This window comes from Gadus chalcogrammus, chromosome 5, assembly GCF_026213295.1.
Source record: "Gadus chalcogrammus isolate NIFS_2021 chromosome 5, NIFS_Gcha_1.0, whole genome shotgun sequence".
Taxonomy (NCBI): domain Eukaryota; kingdom Metazoa; phylum Chordata; class Actinopteri; order Gadiformes; family Gadidae; genus Gadus; species Gadus chalcogrammus.
The window spans coordinates 22,987,034-23,003,992 of NC_079416.1; the positions used below are offsets into that span (position 1 = coordinate 22,987,034).

Below are 16,959 nucleotides of genomic sequence, written 5' to 3' on the forward strand. Positions count from 1 at the left end.
GTCCACCGACATACTCTATATTTACATGTATGTAAACAGTTTACTATGTATATATTTTATATTCTTATTTTGTGTGTGTGTGTGAGCAGCTTTCCTTTTTTTTTTTAATCACAAGGAGGCTCCGTTGCCTCCTCTGAACCCGCCCCTATTCGTCTCGCTGTAATCAGGTCACCTGTCGCGTCTTGCGCTCTGTTTGCAGTGATCAATCTATCCGTTGCTGCGTCGCGTTACTTTCTTCAAAAAAACGAAACATCTCCCAAACCGTTTATCACTAATGTCTCAATATACGGTAATCTTAATAATGGTTAAGAAGTTGAATCATAGCGTGGTGTGAATGTTCCGGTTAACGGTTATGACTGATTGATGATGGGTCTGTTCTTCTGTTCTCCAGGTGAACCGCGAGGTCACAAACACTTTTCGAAGTAAAACGAACCACAAGATCTGGAGCAGCTGTGAGTAGTGTATTATCCACGAAGCCGACCTGATACGTTTAATAATGTTAGTTCTGGATGTAATTGGAGTTGAACTGTTTTAAATTAGTGTTTCCTTGTATATATGGGTCTGTTGTGTCTGATACCTTGGCAAAGTCACATTTTAATTGAACCCTTCATGGTTGTATTGTTTGGGTTTTTCCCTTTTTTTAAAGGATTTTTGATTTAGTATTTTAATCAAAATATTATGTCTTCTATTCCTAAAACAGTTGATTGCAAATAATGTATTTATGACCTATATTGGCTTATTGATTTGGATACCTGTTTGCATTGAAATTATTGCATGATTGAAGGAATTCTGTTAGTATTGGAACACGCCCCAGTCTGACTCGCCAGAAACCATGGACCTATTAAAGGCAGAAACTCGACTCATGGAAGCACGAGACCTCAATCAAACTTTAAAATGGCCTCCATCATAAGAGTGTAAAAGTGTGAGGGAAAATAACCACGTACAATTCCTCTGTTTAGATAGACGGTAGAGCGACATAACTGCATTGATTTGAATGTGAACAAAATAAGTCGCTTAGAAGCTATTCACATGGCTTTGAGGATTGTTGACGAGCAATCTTTGCAGTTAAATGGGATAGAATATATCTAGCTTTTTACCTGATTCTCATTCTAATTGGATGATGCACTAATTAAATGAGGGCTTCGTCTTCAATGAGCTCACCTGTGGAGGCTCGCGCTGTTTGCGTTGATCCATCTGCTGCTGAGTCTCGTTCAGTAAATTATCATAAATTATGTTGGTTTCCCCAACCGTTATCAGTCTAATGTCTATTAGATCAGTGTATACGGTCATCTTAATAACGGTTAAGACCTTGAACCACAACGTGGTGGGAATGTTCCGGTTATGAGTGACTGATGATAGTTTTGTTCTTCTGTTCTCCAGGTGAACCGCGAGGTCACGAACACTTTTCGAAGTAAAACGGACCGCAAGATCTGGAGCAGCTGTGAGTAGTTTATTATCTCCTAGGCCGACTTGATATGTTTAATAATGTTAGTTCTGGATGTAATTGGAGGTGAACTGTTTCCTCGAGGATATTGGACTATTAGGGTGTCGTGAGTGGATGGTGGTGTTCATGTTGGTTGTGTGGCTGATTTAAGAGGTTTAGAGTCAATGCGTTGGTCTAGTCATGTATTAATTTAACCCTTAATGGTTGCATCAGTGGTTGTTTTGGGATTTTTGTTTAAGGGTTGGTTAAGTAAACAAATATTTGTTTCAAGTTTTAATGACATTTCTACGTTTAACTAGAATACGTTTGAAGATTGAAGCCCACTGACTTCCATGGTAACAGTTGATTGAAAATATCAAAAGCCTTATGATGGACAGGTTTTTTTTAACTTGAGTAGGTGACTCTAGAAATGTGGGATTAGATGGTTGCCAAAGAGGAACGATTGAATAGTAAATGAACAGTGAACATGAAGCAATCTTGCTACTGTGTTCAGTCGTTAATTTGTACTCTGAAACTGATCAGCTCGTTGCACTCCTTCATAGGTCAAGAAGAATAAACAGATTCTGTGAGTATCCCAATTGAACCATGAAGAAGAAACTGCGAACTGTAAGTCCAGATTTTTCCTTTTTGGGGCATCATTTTGGCCCCCTGTTTGGTCTGGTTGGTCAGGGTCGATGGGTGAAGATTGATATAGTTAAAAGTAGTGCAGTATAGGTTCTAAGTGAATGGTGTACCACTAGTTGGATCTCTATGGGTAGAGCTATAAACATACTCCAGGGTTGTGTTCAGACTTTCTTCTGCCCACTTCGCCACTACTTCCCTGAACCTTGCATCACTTTACGTGTGTGGTGTCTTACTGATGCGGGTCTGGTCTGAGCGATTAGAGATGCATGCTAGGGTACTGTGCTGTCTGAAGTCTACAGTTCTGTAGACGTGCCCTCTCAGAGGAAACCAAGTGTTTAAGAGGCCGTCGTAACGTCGGTTACGTGAAGGGGAAAGTCTATCAAGATGGTGATGGGACTCCCCTGAGGAGAAACGCACGGGGCAAGATGTGAGGGCTCCTCCTCTCAGCAACTAGAACACAGCCTGGTTCCTGCACCGGAGAACCATGGAGCACATTTCAACGTTCTCCTCCATACATCTTGAAGCCGTAGCGACGGTTTCTCTACCTCCACAGCTGGAGGAGAGCACAATCGCAGCTCAGGATGGGTCCTTGTTGGGGTCTTTCCAGGTTGTTTTCTGGTTTGAGGGGACCCATCTTCCAGGCCCAGCTGGCCTCGCCCATTACTCTGCAGTACAGCCCTGAGAAAGACTTGCATCTGAGCCAGCAGAGGGCTCATCGGCCTGCTGCTCAGATGGGATGAAGAGGATCCTGCTGTTCAACACCCACCACCCCTCCACTGGGTGGGCCTTCTCAACAGACCACCTACCTCACCCCTTCCATCAAATCCTGTCCCCGTCCTCGGGCTCATTAAGCGGCACCATTTGAATCTGAGCATCACTGCGGACAGTACAGAACAATGTTTAACGATGAGTATGATAACGGGTAGCTGCAGCATCACCAAGGAGATTACGCACAGACGCCTGAGATGGCTGGGACATGTGTTGAGGATGGAGCCGGACCGCATCTCGAAGGTCGCCTTAAGATGGACACCACCAGGCAAAAGAAAACCTGGGAGGCCAAAAACCACCTGGCGCAGAACTGTGACACAAGAGCCGGAACAGATGAACCTGTCGTGGGGAGAGGCCCAACATACTGCCAGGGACCGAGTGGAATGGTGAGGGCTCATTGAGGCCTTATGTCCCTTAGGGGACGAAGAGTAGTAGCATGATAACGGGTACGGCTTGGCTCAGAGGTAGCGCGGGGTGACTTGTAACCCGAACTGTGTTAAACGCCAAATGTCCTAAATGTAAACAGTAGTTTGTCTATACTACTTGTTAATGAAGTCTTTAATTTGTATTTCTTTCACACATGTGTGCGCCTGGTCAGAGTTTGACCATGCATGGGGTTCATATGTCAGATTTTAACATGCAAATGGTTCTTCATGTGCGGGTGGTCAGCTTTTAACCTGACAAATGGTTCTTTGTGTGAGTGGTCAGCTTTTAACCTGGCAAATGGTTCTTTGTGTGAGTGGTCAGCTTTTAACCTGGCAAATGGTTTTGTGTGAGTGGTCAGCTTTTAACCTGGCAAATGGTTTTGTGTGAGTGGTCAGCTTTTAACCTGGCAAATGGTTCATGTGAGTGGTCAGCTTTTAACCTGACAAATGGTTCTTTGTGTGAGTGGTCAGCTTTTAACCTGGCAAATGGTTCATGTGAGTGGTCAGCTTTTAACCTGGCAAATGGTTCTTTGTGTGAGTAGTCAGCTTTTAACCTGGCAAATGGTTCTTTGTGTGAGTGGTCAGCTTTTAACCTGGCAAATGGTGTGAGTGGTCAGCTTTTAACCTGACAAATGGTTCTTCGTGTGAGTGGTCAGCTTTTAACCTGGCAAATGGTTCATGTGAGTGGTCAGCTTTTAACCTGGCAAATGGTTCATGTGAGTGGTCAGCTTTTAACCTGGCAAATGGTTCATGTGAGTGGTCAGCTTTTAACCTGGCAAATGGTTCTTTGTGTGAGTGGTCAGCTTTTAACCTGGCAAATGGTTCTTTGTGTGAGTGGTCAGCTTTTAACCTGGCAAATGGTTCTTTGTGTGAGTGGTCAGCTTTTAACCTGGCAAATGGTTCATGTGAGTGGTCAGCTTTTAACCTGGCAAATGGTTCTTCGTGTGAGTGGTCAGCTTTTAACCTGGCAAATGGTTCTTCGTGTGAGTGGTCAGCTTTTAACCTGGCAAATGGTTCATGTGAGTGGTCAGCTTTTAACCTGGCAAATGGTTCATGTGAGTGGTCAGCTTTTAACCTGGCAAATGGTTCATGTGAGTGGTCAGCTTTTAACCTGGCAAATGGTTCATGTGAGTGGTCAGCTTTTAACCTGGCAAATGGTTCTACATGTGAGCCTGGTCAGCTTTTAACCGGCATGGGGTTCTACATGTGTGAGCGTGGCCAGGGTTCTGGTCCCCTCAAGATTTAAACTGTTGCTTTAGGTGGAGGCCCATTATATGTTTTGACTTTTCAGCTACGTTTCTGGATGAGTTCAGCCCGACCAAATCACCACGGAAACAAAGTGAGTGGTACAGACACTGACTGATTTAACGCCAACAGGTTCAGATCGTCACGACAAACAAGGTCTACGATAGGAAGGAGCAATGGATGCCTGAAACAATGGATGATGGCCTCCGGATGGACAGAAGTTTGGAAATGTTCCAAAAGATCTTTGGAAATGGTTACTTAAGCGAGTCGGCGACGTGGCTGCCCTTCCTAACCCCGGAGGACGATGGCTGGCGGGCCCTGTGGATCAAGACTTCTGTGCTGTGATGAAAGCCTAGCTCAGGCCGAGGTATAATTTATAGGTCCACTTGATTCAGAAACCAACCTTGGAAACATCCCAATCCATTGTCCTCTTCAAGCTGCAGTTATGCTGTTCTCCAGAGGAGGAGGTAAAGAAACCCTAACTGGGGCTTCAAGATCTATGAAGAGGAACATTGAAATCTGCTCCATGGTTCTCTCAAGTAGGAGCTATGTTGTGTTCTACTCGCTAACTGTTGGAGCCCTCCCATCCTACCCTTGGTGTCTCTCTTTGGGGAGTCCCTGTCACGGTCCTGAAGGATGTTCCAGTTTGTGTAACTGATGTTACGACAGCCTTTGAACACTTGGTTTCTTCTGAGGGGGTACATCTACAGAACTGTGGTCTTCAGACGGCATATTATCCTACCATGCATCTCTGGTCACCAAGACCACACCCAGATCAGTAAGGCAACAATCATGCAATGGGAATGCAACGTTTGGAGAGTAGCAAGGAAGTGGACAAAAGGTGTAAGCATCTCAAGTCTGTAGCTCTGTTAAGGGGAGGGGAGATTAATGGTTTATTTTAGCACGTTGTTTCTCTAAAAAATACACTTTATAACTGTAAATATCTAGATAATTTACAAAAGTGGTCTGAGATAAGGGATGTCAGTTAAAGATATTCGGGTTAACTGTGGTTACCAAACATGATGGTTATACGTTTATTGTACAGTTCTAAGCCTTGTTTATTGTTAATCAATTTGTTAGATGGGCGGAACTGTGTAGTTAAAATTACTAGTTCTGTACATAAACCAACAGCAACAAACTACTAGATCGACTCAAGGTAAGTCTGTTGGCTGTATTGTGAGATGAGACGATGGACCCCAAGTTCTTCATCCTCGTTCAGCTCAAGGTGAGGTGCTGGTTACGTTACTTATTTCTGGTTAGGTTTTAGTGTTGGTATTCCAGTTGGAATATCATTCATCACTAATGACTTTACACTATTGGGTCATCTGGCAGTACGAGTAGGATTGGCATTTGCGTAACCTCATCACTAACGAGGGTACCCTATTGGGTCATCTGGCAGTACGATCAGGATTGGCATTTGCGTAACCTCATCACTAATGTGTTTACACTATTGAGTACTGGCAGTACCCGATTTCCACCGGTAACCATCTGGCAAATTTGTCTTGTGCTTTAGGTAAGACATAATTCTAAAACATAACATTAGTTGCTGAATTGTTGTGCGTTTATCTCCAAATTTTACCTACGACTTGGCTAACTGCGCTGTACTTAAGTCAACTGACTCTCACTGCGTACCGAACTCCATTCTTGCGCGCACATTTTTGAGTCGCGAATAAGATCGGAGACAATTTGGCATTTTCATACTACGGAGTACGATCGTCCCAGCAGCTGAATGTGGCAAAGTATAATTTTATTATTAAATTAACTATTGATACTGCTAGTGAGGTAAATATCTGGGCTGTAAGTTTCAGTTAAACTCTACCAAAATGCATGGAATTACTTTTTTATTATTTTTTTGTGGTGAATAGTTAGGTAACCTTATGAAATTAATCGGCAGCTAAAATCATGGAACCATGTCCCACATGCTTACACAGTAATATGGACTAGATAACTGTACAGAGCTGAACTTGGTACTGTATTTTGTGTCCCCAGGTGTCTGCCTCCACACCTCCCTGCTGTCACCACTGGTCTAAGAAGTCCATAACGGTTAGGTAAGGGCACTTTAACGGTTAGGTTAGGGCATTTTAACGGTTAGGTAAGGGTACTTTCAGTTTCAGGGCTTGGGCTGAATAACTTTCTGTAGTTGTTGTGGCCTCTACTAGACTTCAGAAGTAAAAGGAGTTGCTCAATGTTGTCATTTGCACAAATCAAATGGTACAACTGGTCAAATATGGTAATTGTAGCATAAGAGTAGCATTTAAAAGTAGCTGCATCACCTCCTGTTTGTGGTGGTTGTTACCATGTGTTCCCAGTGTGATGTTATTGCAGTTGTGATGTCTTGTTTTTAATCTGATGAATGTTGTGTCAACAGTGTGGGAGGCGCAGCTCCAGTACTTGCTTTCTTGAACCTGTGTGATGCACAAGATGTTGATCCAACCGCACAGGTGAGCTTTTGGTATGGAGGGTTTCACATTGATGCCACCGTATGAACCCATCTATAACGTTATGACCTTCCCAAAGTGAGCTCTGCAGGGTGGTCAGGACGGCTGTAGACGTGGAGCACGGGGCGGGGAGCCAGGCTCACCAGTGTAAGTGGCGTTTGATTGGGTCATTTAACTTGCTGTTGTGATACTATAGAATATATTTGTTCTGATGTGTCAATGTTGCATCCATTTTAATTATAATTGAGTTACAAGGATTTATATCGGGGAATATGCTTGATTGTGATTGGTTCAGTACCTTCAGTGTGTGGAAGTTCGCCTTTCTTAAGACGGCCAACCTGTGTGTCTCTAGTTAATAAATAAAGCTAGGAAGTTACAGCACAGCTATTTAGTTATAGCACGTTGTCTTCCGAGATTGAATCACATGTACATCCTGTATGAAACAAGACGGCAGAACGTGGTTATAAAGATGCTGTCTGACTTCACAGGATCTCCTGGGCGAGGCGTGTGGCGCCAGGAGGGACCGAGGCTGACCACCAAGCTGCTCTGAAACGCCCAAGGCCAGGCAGTATTTTAGTTCTTAGTTTTTTCTTAATAGTAGTAGTTCTGATTTTCATTCTGTGACATTTTGCCAAAGCTGTGATTTGAGATAATATCTTGGGTCATCCTAGTAGTTGGCTGTTTTTGCCCCTATTGCTGCTCCTGCTACTATAGTTTATACATTACTCAATAAGTTTAAATGTAAACTTAAGAGTTTGATATTTGTTACCGCTTTACAAGTGCAAGGGTGTTTGTTACCAGATGTTAGACGAGCTACCACAGTTGTTACCAGACATGGAGGTGAAACCACCTGTTTGTCACCAGACATGGAGGTGAAACCACCTGTCTGTCACCAGACATGGAGGTGAAACCACCTGTCTGTCACCAGACATGGAGGTGAAACCACCTGTTTGTCACCAGACATTGAGGTGAAACCACCTGTTTGTTACCAGACATGGAGGTGAAACCACCTGTTTGTCACCAGACATGGAGGTGAAACCACCTGTTTGTCACCAGACATGGAGGTGAAACCACCTGTTTGTTGTCCAGAATAGGACCCGTGGTGGAGGGCAGCTAGTGGGGAGCAGTGCTGGAGGACCTGCTGGGAAGGACATCCCTCGTTGGGGTAAAGACACCCGTCTCTGAGGTGATTATCTCACCTCAACGCACTATAGAGTACTACTACTGCTGCTAAACGAGCCACTTAAGCTCTCCTACAGCTGTCTCTTCAGCCATCCTTTGGACCAAAGTTAATTTGAGAACAGTCCCTGGGTTTATATTTTAATTTAGCCTCTTAGTCATTTCTCTTCTAGATGTGAAGGCTGCAGAGGACCCACCAGGATCCCCTTGGAGGACAACCATTGGACTACGTGAGGTCTTTGGAAGGTAAATGACAGCTGTTGGTCTACATTGAATTCTCATAATCTCGTCATGTGACAACCAGAAGTGCACTCTTGAATTCACACTTTTAGATTCCTGAGTTACAAATAACTGAAGATGCTTGGTCCTACACAATGATTTCCAGAGTATCTATGTTGGGGCAGGTTTCAAATAGGAAAATAAATCTCTATTCATCTTGTACACTCCATCCAGCACTACAGTTCAGAATGACTTCCAAAGAATGAAGCCCACCCCCCATGGCTCAGCTAGTGGCGTTCACCGGACCAGGAACCCCGAGACCTGAAGGAGGAGCCGTGCATCTGGAGGAACACCATGAGGCTACCCGCCAAGTATTACTCGTAAGTTGGCATAAACTGTGTAGTTTACTCCCAGACATTCCAGCAAACTACCACTGATACCAGACTGCCCAAACCAGTGCTCTGTTACCAGACCATCAAACTACCACTGATGCAGACCCCACAAACCAGTGCTGTGCTACCTACGAGACCATCAAACTACCATTGATACAGACCCCACAAACCAGTGCTCTGTTAGCAGACCATCAAACTACCACTGATACAGACCCCACAAACCAGTGCTCTGTTACCAGACCATCAAACTACCACTGATACAGACCTCACAAACCAGTGCTCTGTTACCAGACCATCAAACTACCACTGATACAGACCCCACAAACCAGTGCTGTGCTACTTACCAGACCATCAAACCACTGCCATCACCAGCTGCTGATGCATGTTACCAGAGCAGAAGAACTACCACTGTGAAGGTTGCCAGACTTTGAGGTCAAACTACCACTGTTTGTTACGCCCAGACTTCCACGAGGAGGGGGGCTGACGGCTGGAGGACCTGCCTACTGGTGGGGCGAGTGACACCCGGCTCTACAGGGATGACCACCCAGGAGAGAGAGCGGAAGCCGTGCATCCTGAAGGGGAATCAGGTACTGATGGTGCTGATACTGGGCAGGATGGGGTGTTGGGCTCTCCATCAGATGGTACTGGTGGTGCTGATACTGGGCAGGATGGGGTGTTGGGCTCTCCATCAGATGGTACTGGGCTCCAACCCCAAGGCAGAATACACGTAATGACATGCATCAGAATGCATGTCATCACAAGTGTCTTTGGATGAGGGGGTTTGCTAAATAACTGAATGTTGTCTCATTTTGAATAGTGACAGTGATCCATGTCATCTATTTCTGCAAGGCGCGGTTGAAGTGCTGTGTTCAGTCTGGGAAGGACACACCTGAGCTGTTTCACCCTGAGCTGCTCCACACCTGCATCTCTAACCAGCTGAAGCCCTTCAGGTCAGTAGTCCTCTGCTGAAGATTACATGAGCTAGGATATTGTGTTGATTAAATACAGTTGTACTAACCTGTTTAACGTGACACTGCATTTTCTTCTCTGGCAACATTTCAGTGACCAACAAAAGGTGCCTCATCACAGCTTATCATCGCTGGCCTGTGGATTCATCTGCTACACTCACACAACGTGACTTTGTCACCATCTGCTGCACGTTGGGATGCTAACGTGTTCCACCAGGGGTTCCTTCCTTCCCGCAGTGGGAGTGTTCCTTGTCCTTCAAGGAGTTAGGGTTCAGTGTTAGGGACAGAGTTAGGGAGAGATGGTTGAGTCCTGGCTGGTTTACGATGAACTGCTCTAACGCTTTGGCAAAATGTTTCAATGTGCAAACACTCACATACACACATGTATAATGTGTATAATTACATGTATAATAAGTGTTTATGAAATAAATTCTGTTATAATTCTGCATGTTTGTGTAGGGGTTTTATTACCATTAAACAATTTTCTCTCACCGCAACCTCCCCTCTACCCTAACCTTAACCCCCCCTCTACCTTAACCCCCCCTCTACCTTAACCTCCCCTCTACCCTAACCTTAACCCCCCCTCTACCCTCACCTTAACCCCCCCTCTACCCTCACCTTAACCCCCCCTCCACCCTCACCTTAACCCCCCCTCTACCTTAACCCCCCCTCTACCCTAACCTTAACCCCCCTCTACCTTAACCTCCACTCTACCTTAACCCCCCCTCTACCTTAACCCCCCCTCTACCTTAACCCCCCTCTACCCTCTCCTTAACCCCCCCTCTACCTTAACCCCCCCCTCTACCCTCACCTTATCCCCCCCCTCTACCTTAACCCCCCCTCTACCCTCACCTTAACCCCCCCTCTACCTTAACCCCCCCTCTACCTTAACCTACCCTCACCTTCACCCCACCCTCTACCTTAACCTCCCCTCTACTCTCACCTTAACCTCCCCTCTACTCTCACCTTAACCCCCCCTCCACCCTCACCTTAACCCCCCCTCTACCTTAACCCCCCCTCTGCCCTCACCTTAACCCCCCCTCCACCCTCACCTTAACCCCCCCTCTACCTTAACCCCCCCTCTACCCTCACCTTAACCCCCCCTCCACCCTCACCTTAACCCCCCCTCTACCTTAACCCCCCCTCTACCCTAACCTTAACCTCCCCTCTACCCTAACCTTAACCCCCCCTCTACCTTAACCTCCCCTCTACCCTAACCTTAACCCCCCCTCTACCCTCACCTTAACCCCCCCTCCACCCTCACCTTAACCCCCCCTCTACCTTAACCCCCCCTCTACCCTAACCTTAACCCCCCTCTACCTTAACCTCCACTCTACCTTAACCCCCCCTCTACCTTAACCCCCCCTCTACCTTAACCCCCCTCTACCCTCTCCTTAACCCCCCCTCTACCTTAACCCCCCCTCTACCCTCACCTTATCCCCCCCCTCTACCTTAACCCCCCCTCTACCCTCACCTTAACCCCCCCTCTACCTTAACCCCCCCTCTACCCTCACCTTAACCCCCCCTCTACCCTCACCTTAACCCGACCCTCTACCTTAACCCCCCATCTACCTTAACCCCCCCTCTACCCTCACCTTAACCCCCCCCTCTACCTTAACCCCCCCTCTACCTTAACCTCCCCACACCTTACCCTCACCTTAACCCCGCCTCTACCTTAACCTCACCTTAACCCCCCCACCTTACCCTCACCTTAATCCCCCCTCTACCTTAACCCCCCCTCTACCTTAACCTACCCTCACCTTCACCCCACCCTCTACCTTAACCTCCCCTCTACTCTCACCTTAACCTCCCCTCTACTCTCACCTTAACCTCCCCTCTACCCTCACCTAAACCTCCCCTCTACCCTCACCTTAACCTCCCCTCTACCCTCACCTTAACCGCCCCTCTACCCTAACCTTAACCTCCCCTCTCTCCCTAAACTCCACGATACCTTAACCTCCCCTCTACCCTCACCTTAACCTCCCCTCTACCTTAACCTCCCCTCTACCCTCTACCTTAACCCCCCCCTCTACCTTTACCCCCCCTCTACCCTCACCTTAACCTCCCCTCTCTCCCTAAACTCCACGCTACCTTAACCCTCCTAATCTTCCTACCCCTCCCACTATGTTTACTTTTCTCATTCAATTACTCTCATTTAAGAGACAATGATGTACGTGAAGTATAAGATATATAATTAAATGAGTATAAAAATGACTGTAATCCATGAGAGATGTAAGGTGATACAGTATGTATCCTATTGCTACAAGAGACATAACGTTGAAGATCCTAATGGTACAGTCCCTACGCCGAGGCACCACCGCCTCGGCAGCGGGGCTCCGGCGGGAGACGATCGCGGGCAACTATCCCTTTCTCCTCCATGTCGCGGTTCATGCACTTGAGGGAGTCAAAGCCAAAGTTCCTTTCCCCCAATTCCTTCTCAACCAAGGCAGAGATAAGGCAGAGTCCGGGTCACGCCCACTTTTGGCGGTGGAAACGCGAGCCGATCCGCACCTTTGCGATCCGATCCGTTCCGCACCCTGCAGTGGAAACGCGCCATTATAAGTCATTTATAACAAAATCGACCTAGTTTGTGATCTGATTCCTATTGCTACTCAGCAATCCAGGTTATTATTATTTCACTGACCAATTTGAATTTGGGATGACAGAGGCTGCCAAATCACCTGATACACAGGTGTACTAAAATATGTTTTACTCATGCAGAGACATTCTAAAGGGAATTGACTTCTGTAAGCATCCCTAGACGAAATCAACAACCGGGCCCAAGCCGAGCAGCGCCTACCTGGCAGCTCCAGGATCTGGGTGAGGGGCTGACACTCGTAGTGAGCGGAGGACACCGAGCACTCCGCCCAGGGACCCTTGATTTTGCTCTCTGTTTTGTATCATGACTACGCCACTTCACTGGGAGCTTCAGTCCGTCACCTTTTCAACGGTGCGCCTTCAGCCAGAGGGGGCGCCAATATCCCCACACAATTGTTATGGTACTTCATAGAAATACGCTCCACGGCGCGGATGATTATTATTTTTGGACTGCTCGTGGCGCCCCCAACGTAATTTGGCGCGGGCTGCTGCCCAATCCGCCCATGCCTAAAACGCCCACTGCCTGGTCTGACCGGGAACCAGGAGCGGGTCTGAGCGGGTTTACTGCGTCACTCGGTTACTTTCTCTTTCAGTTTTGCCGGTTCATTCAACGGCTCCCAGAACAGTCGGCTCTCACTGTGTTGATAACGCCCCCCGCCCCGCAGCGCTACGGACACACCCACACCTCGAGCACATCACCGGAGATACTGAGTTCTATTTCATTACTTTAATAACCATAATTTAATTGTGATGCTTTTTGCTCATATGTTTTTCATTCTTTACAAAGTTTTGTGTCTGTTTTTTCTACTGTCCTGTACTTTCGGTTATGACGACGCCATTTACTTTTGAGGGCGTTGTTTTCCTACTATCGTATTCATGATTCACCCAAAGGGGGCTGTGGTCAGCAACCCGCAGTTCACCGGGCGGCCACACGGGGGCGCTGCGGTCCTGTTGATCTCCTCAGCACCATGACCCTGTCACAACGGTAGACCAGAACACATGGAGTCAAATATGTCCACCGACATACTCTATATTTACATGTATATTATAAACAGTATACTATGTATATATTTTATATTCTTATTTTGTGTGTGTGTGTGTGTGTGTGTGTGTGTGTGTGTGTGTGTGTGCGCGCGCTTGTGCGTTTGTGTTTAATCTGTTGAACACTGACGTCTACTCGGCCTCTCCGGAGGCTCTTCTGCCCGTTCGGTTGCTTCACTTTTTTCCACTTCAACTGTTGTTGTTGTCCACCTGGTAACTAATGACGCGACCGCCTTTATTAATTCCCATTGGTCGAGCGGGTCCGCCTCCTCCCTCCCCTCGAGTCCCGCCGGTTCAGAACTTCAGGAGACCAGACGACCATCCTCCACACTCAGCATGGGGGCGTTGGGACTGCTGCTGCTGCTGGGGCTCCTCTCCGGGGGGTCTGCAGGTAGGACCCTTCAGAGCGTCTCGGTCCGAACTATATATAGACCCGGAACTAGAACTATAGTGGTCCCGAAGCAGTGCTTAGTTTCGCTGTCTTTACTGTTGATATGAAACTGCGTTTGTGTACAATCCCAAACTCGAAGAATTAATCCACAGTATGATTAATCATTCATTTGATCCGATATTTAAACCGAATTTTTAGAAAACAGTTTGCGTTTTGTTTCGACTGCGTTTCATTTTGGGTCCGAGTTGAGAAAACGAAAGTGAGTGAGACTAAACCGGATGATGATGTTGGGTTTCTGAATCTGTTCTTAAAGTCAACAGATGTGTTGGTTTATCAGAACCACTTTCATACTGTTCGACACTACTCACTTTAATTCTTTATCAATTCATATCATCATATCAACCTAGCTATCAACACAGATAGCTAGGTTAACCCATTCCCCCTATACAACACAGATAGCTAGGTTAACCCATTCCCCCTATACAACACAGATAGCTAGGTTAACCCATTCCCCCTATACAACACAGATAGCTAGGTTAACCCATTCCCCCTTTACAACACAGATAGCTAGGTTAACCCATTCCCCCTATACAACACAGACAGCTAGGTTAACCCATTCCCCTATACAACACAGATAGCTAGGTTAACCCATTCCCTGTATACAACACAGATAGCTAGGTTAACCCATTCCCCCTATACAACACAGATAGATAGGTTAACCCATTCCCCCTGTACAACACAGATAGCTAGGTTAACCCATTCCCCCTATACAACACAGATAGCTAGGTTAACCCATTCCCCCTATACAACACAGATAGCTAGGTTAACCCATTCCCTGTATACAACACAGATAGCTAGGTTAACCCATTCCTAGTTGAGTGGAGGATTCAAATGAAGCTTAGACAAAGCGTTTCACTGTAACCTGGAGAGATGTCAATACAGTTAAAAGAAATCCTCCATAAATGTTCTGTAGACAGGGGGCGGAGCCACATGCTGGGGGGGGGGCGGGGCCACATGCTGGGGGGGAGGAGGCGGGGCCACATGCTGGGGGGGAGGGGGCGGACCCACATACTGGGGGGGGTGGGCGGAGTCACACGCTGGGGGGGGGAAGGGGGCGGAGCTACATGCTGGGGGGGGGGCACATGCTGGTGGGGGGGGGGGGGGGGGGGTGGAGCCACACGCTGGGGGGGGGTCTGTCTGTCTGTCTCAAGTGATGTACAGCATTAACCTGTCTGTCTGTCTGTCTGTCTGTCTGTCTGTCTGTCTGTCTGTCTGTCTGTCTGTCTGTCTGTCTGTCCACAGTGATTCACTCTCTGAGGTATTTCCACACGGCGTCGTCTGGCCTCTCATCCTTCCCAGAGTTTGTGGCTGTTGGGATGGTGGATGAGGTTCAGTTTGTTCACTATGACAGCGTCAGTAAGAGAGCCGTACCCAAACAGGCCTGGATGGACCAGGTCCGCACAGAGGACCAAGACTACTGGGTGAGGAATACTGGAAGATATCAGGGTAACCAGCAGGTCTTCAAGGGCAACGTAGAGACTGCTAAGAAGCGCTTCAACCAGACGGGAGGTATGTTCATACATTATATATGTACACACACACACACACACACACACACACACACACACACACACACACACACACACACACACACACACACACACACACACACACACACACACACACAGGAGCACACACACACACACGCACGTTTCCATGACTACCAACACACCCACATGTCCAGAGGCCACAGTACTGACCACAGAGGGCATCCCATAATACCTCTAGAGCAGCACCCAGACAGACACAGTTAACCTACAGACTGACAGACAGATAACCTACAGACAGACAGACAGTTAACCTACAGACAGACAGACAGTTAACCTACAGACTGACAGACAGTTAACCTACAGACTGACAGACAGTTAACCTACAGACAGACAGACAGTTAACCTACAGACAGACAGACAGTTAACCTACAGACAGACAGACAGTTAACCTACAGACAGACAGTTAACCTACAGACAGACAGACAGTTAACCTTCAGACAGACAGACAGTTAACCTTCAGACAGACAGTTAACCTACAGACAGACAGTTAATCTACAGACAGACAGTTAACCTACAGACTGACAGACAGTTAACCTACAGACAGACTGACAGTTAACCTACAGACAGACAGACAGACGGTTAACCTACAGACAGACGGTTAACCTACAGACAGACAGACAGTTAACCTACAGACAGACAGTTAACCTACAGACTGACAGACAGTTAACCTACAGACAGACAGTTAACCTACAGACAGACAGACAGTTAACCTACAGACAGACAGACAGTTAACCTTCAGACAGACAGACAGACAGACAGTTAACCTTCAGACAGACAGACAGTTAACCTACCGACAGACAGACAGTTAACCTACAGACAGACAGTTAACCTACAGACAGACAGTTAACCTCCAGACTGACAGACAGTTAACCTACAGACAGACAGTTAACCTACAGACAGACAGACAGTTAACCTACAGACAGACAGACAGTTAACCTTCAGACAGACAGACAGACAGACAGTTAACCTTCAGACAGACAGACAGTTAACCTACAGACAGACAGACAGTTAACCTACAGACAGACAGACAGTTAACCTACAGACAGACAGTTAACCTTCAGACAGACAGACAGTTAACCTACCGACAGACAGACAGTTAACCTACCAACAGACACGTTAACCTCTCTCTCTCTCTCTCTCTCTCTCTCTCTCTCTCTCTCTCTCAGGTGCCCACGTGTTTCAGGTGATGTCTGGCTGTGAGTGGGATGATGAGGATGATACTACTGATGGTCATCACCAGCATGCCTACGATGGAGAGGACTTCATAGCGTTGGACCTGAAGACCCTGACCTGGGTCGCTCCAGTACGTCAGGCTGTCCCCACCAAACTGAGATTGGATCAGAATAGAGCTCTGAATCAACACTATAAGAACTACTACACCAAGGAGTGTGTTGATTGGCTGAAGAAGTACCTGGCCTATGGGAAGAGCACTCGGCAGAGAACAGGTAGAGTCACATGACCTGGTGGGCGTCACCGACTCATGTCTGGTGGATTAACTGATACACTACAGCAGTAGTGAACCCCCCCCCCTCCCCGTGGGTCGGCTGTATCCATTACCAACCCCACTCACACTCCGGCTATTAATATTTTTATTTTGTATTATTAACCAGATTTCGC

The 16,959-nt window shown here is 46.9% G+C and overlaps 1 protein-coding gene and 1 long non-coding RNA gene across 7 annotated transcripts in view; both read left to right on the forward strand.

The window, feature by feature from the left end:
- Window positions 1-159: 159 nt before the first annotated feature.
- On the forward strand, window positions 160-10,179 carry LOC130382365 (uncharacterized). Of its 5 annotated transcripts, XR_008895556.1 has the most exons (13): window positions 160-289; window positions 392-452; window positions 1,381-1,441; window positions 1,987-6,554; window positions 6,875-6,947; window positions 7,024-7,091; window positions 7,433-7,512; window positions 8,034-8,130; window positions 8,297-8,369; window positions 8,577-8,722; window positions 9,196-9,321; window positions 9,584-9,684; window positions 9,797-10,179. It is a non-coding gene; the product is annotated as an uncharacterized LOC130382365 (long non-coding RNA). The 5 variants fall into 5 exon arrangements; XR_008895557.1 differs by having other exon boundaries at window positions 7,433-8,130; window positions 9,552-9,684; window positions 9,797-10,171; XR_008895555.1 differs by having other exon boundaries at window positions 7,433-8,130; window positions 9,797-10,171.
- A 3,437-nt stretch (window positions 10,180-13,616) lies between these two features.
- LOC130382364 (class I histocompatibility antigen, F10 alpha chain-like) overlaps window positions 13,617-16,959 on the forward strand; it is a 9,708-nt gene continuing 6,365 nt past the window's right edge. Inside the window, exons 1-3 of one of the 2 annotated variants that reach the window (XM_056590061.1) lie at window positions 13,617-13,732; window positions 15,035-15,301; window positions 16,509-16,787. In XM_056590061.1, coding sequence (XP_056446036.1) covers window positions 13,678-13,732; window positions 15,035-15,301; window positions 16,509-16,787 — 601 coding nt within the window. In that variant the 5' untranslated portion in view covers window positions 13,617-13,677. The remainder of the gene's footprint in view (window positions 13,733-15,034; window positions 15,302-16,508; window positions 16,788-16,959) is intronic. The other variant, XM_056590060.1, reaches the window with a different exon arrangement.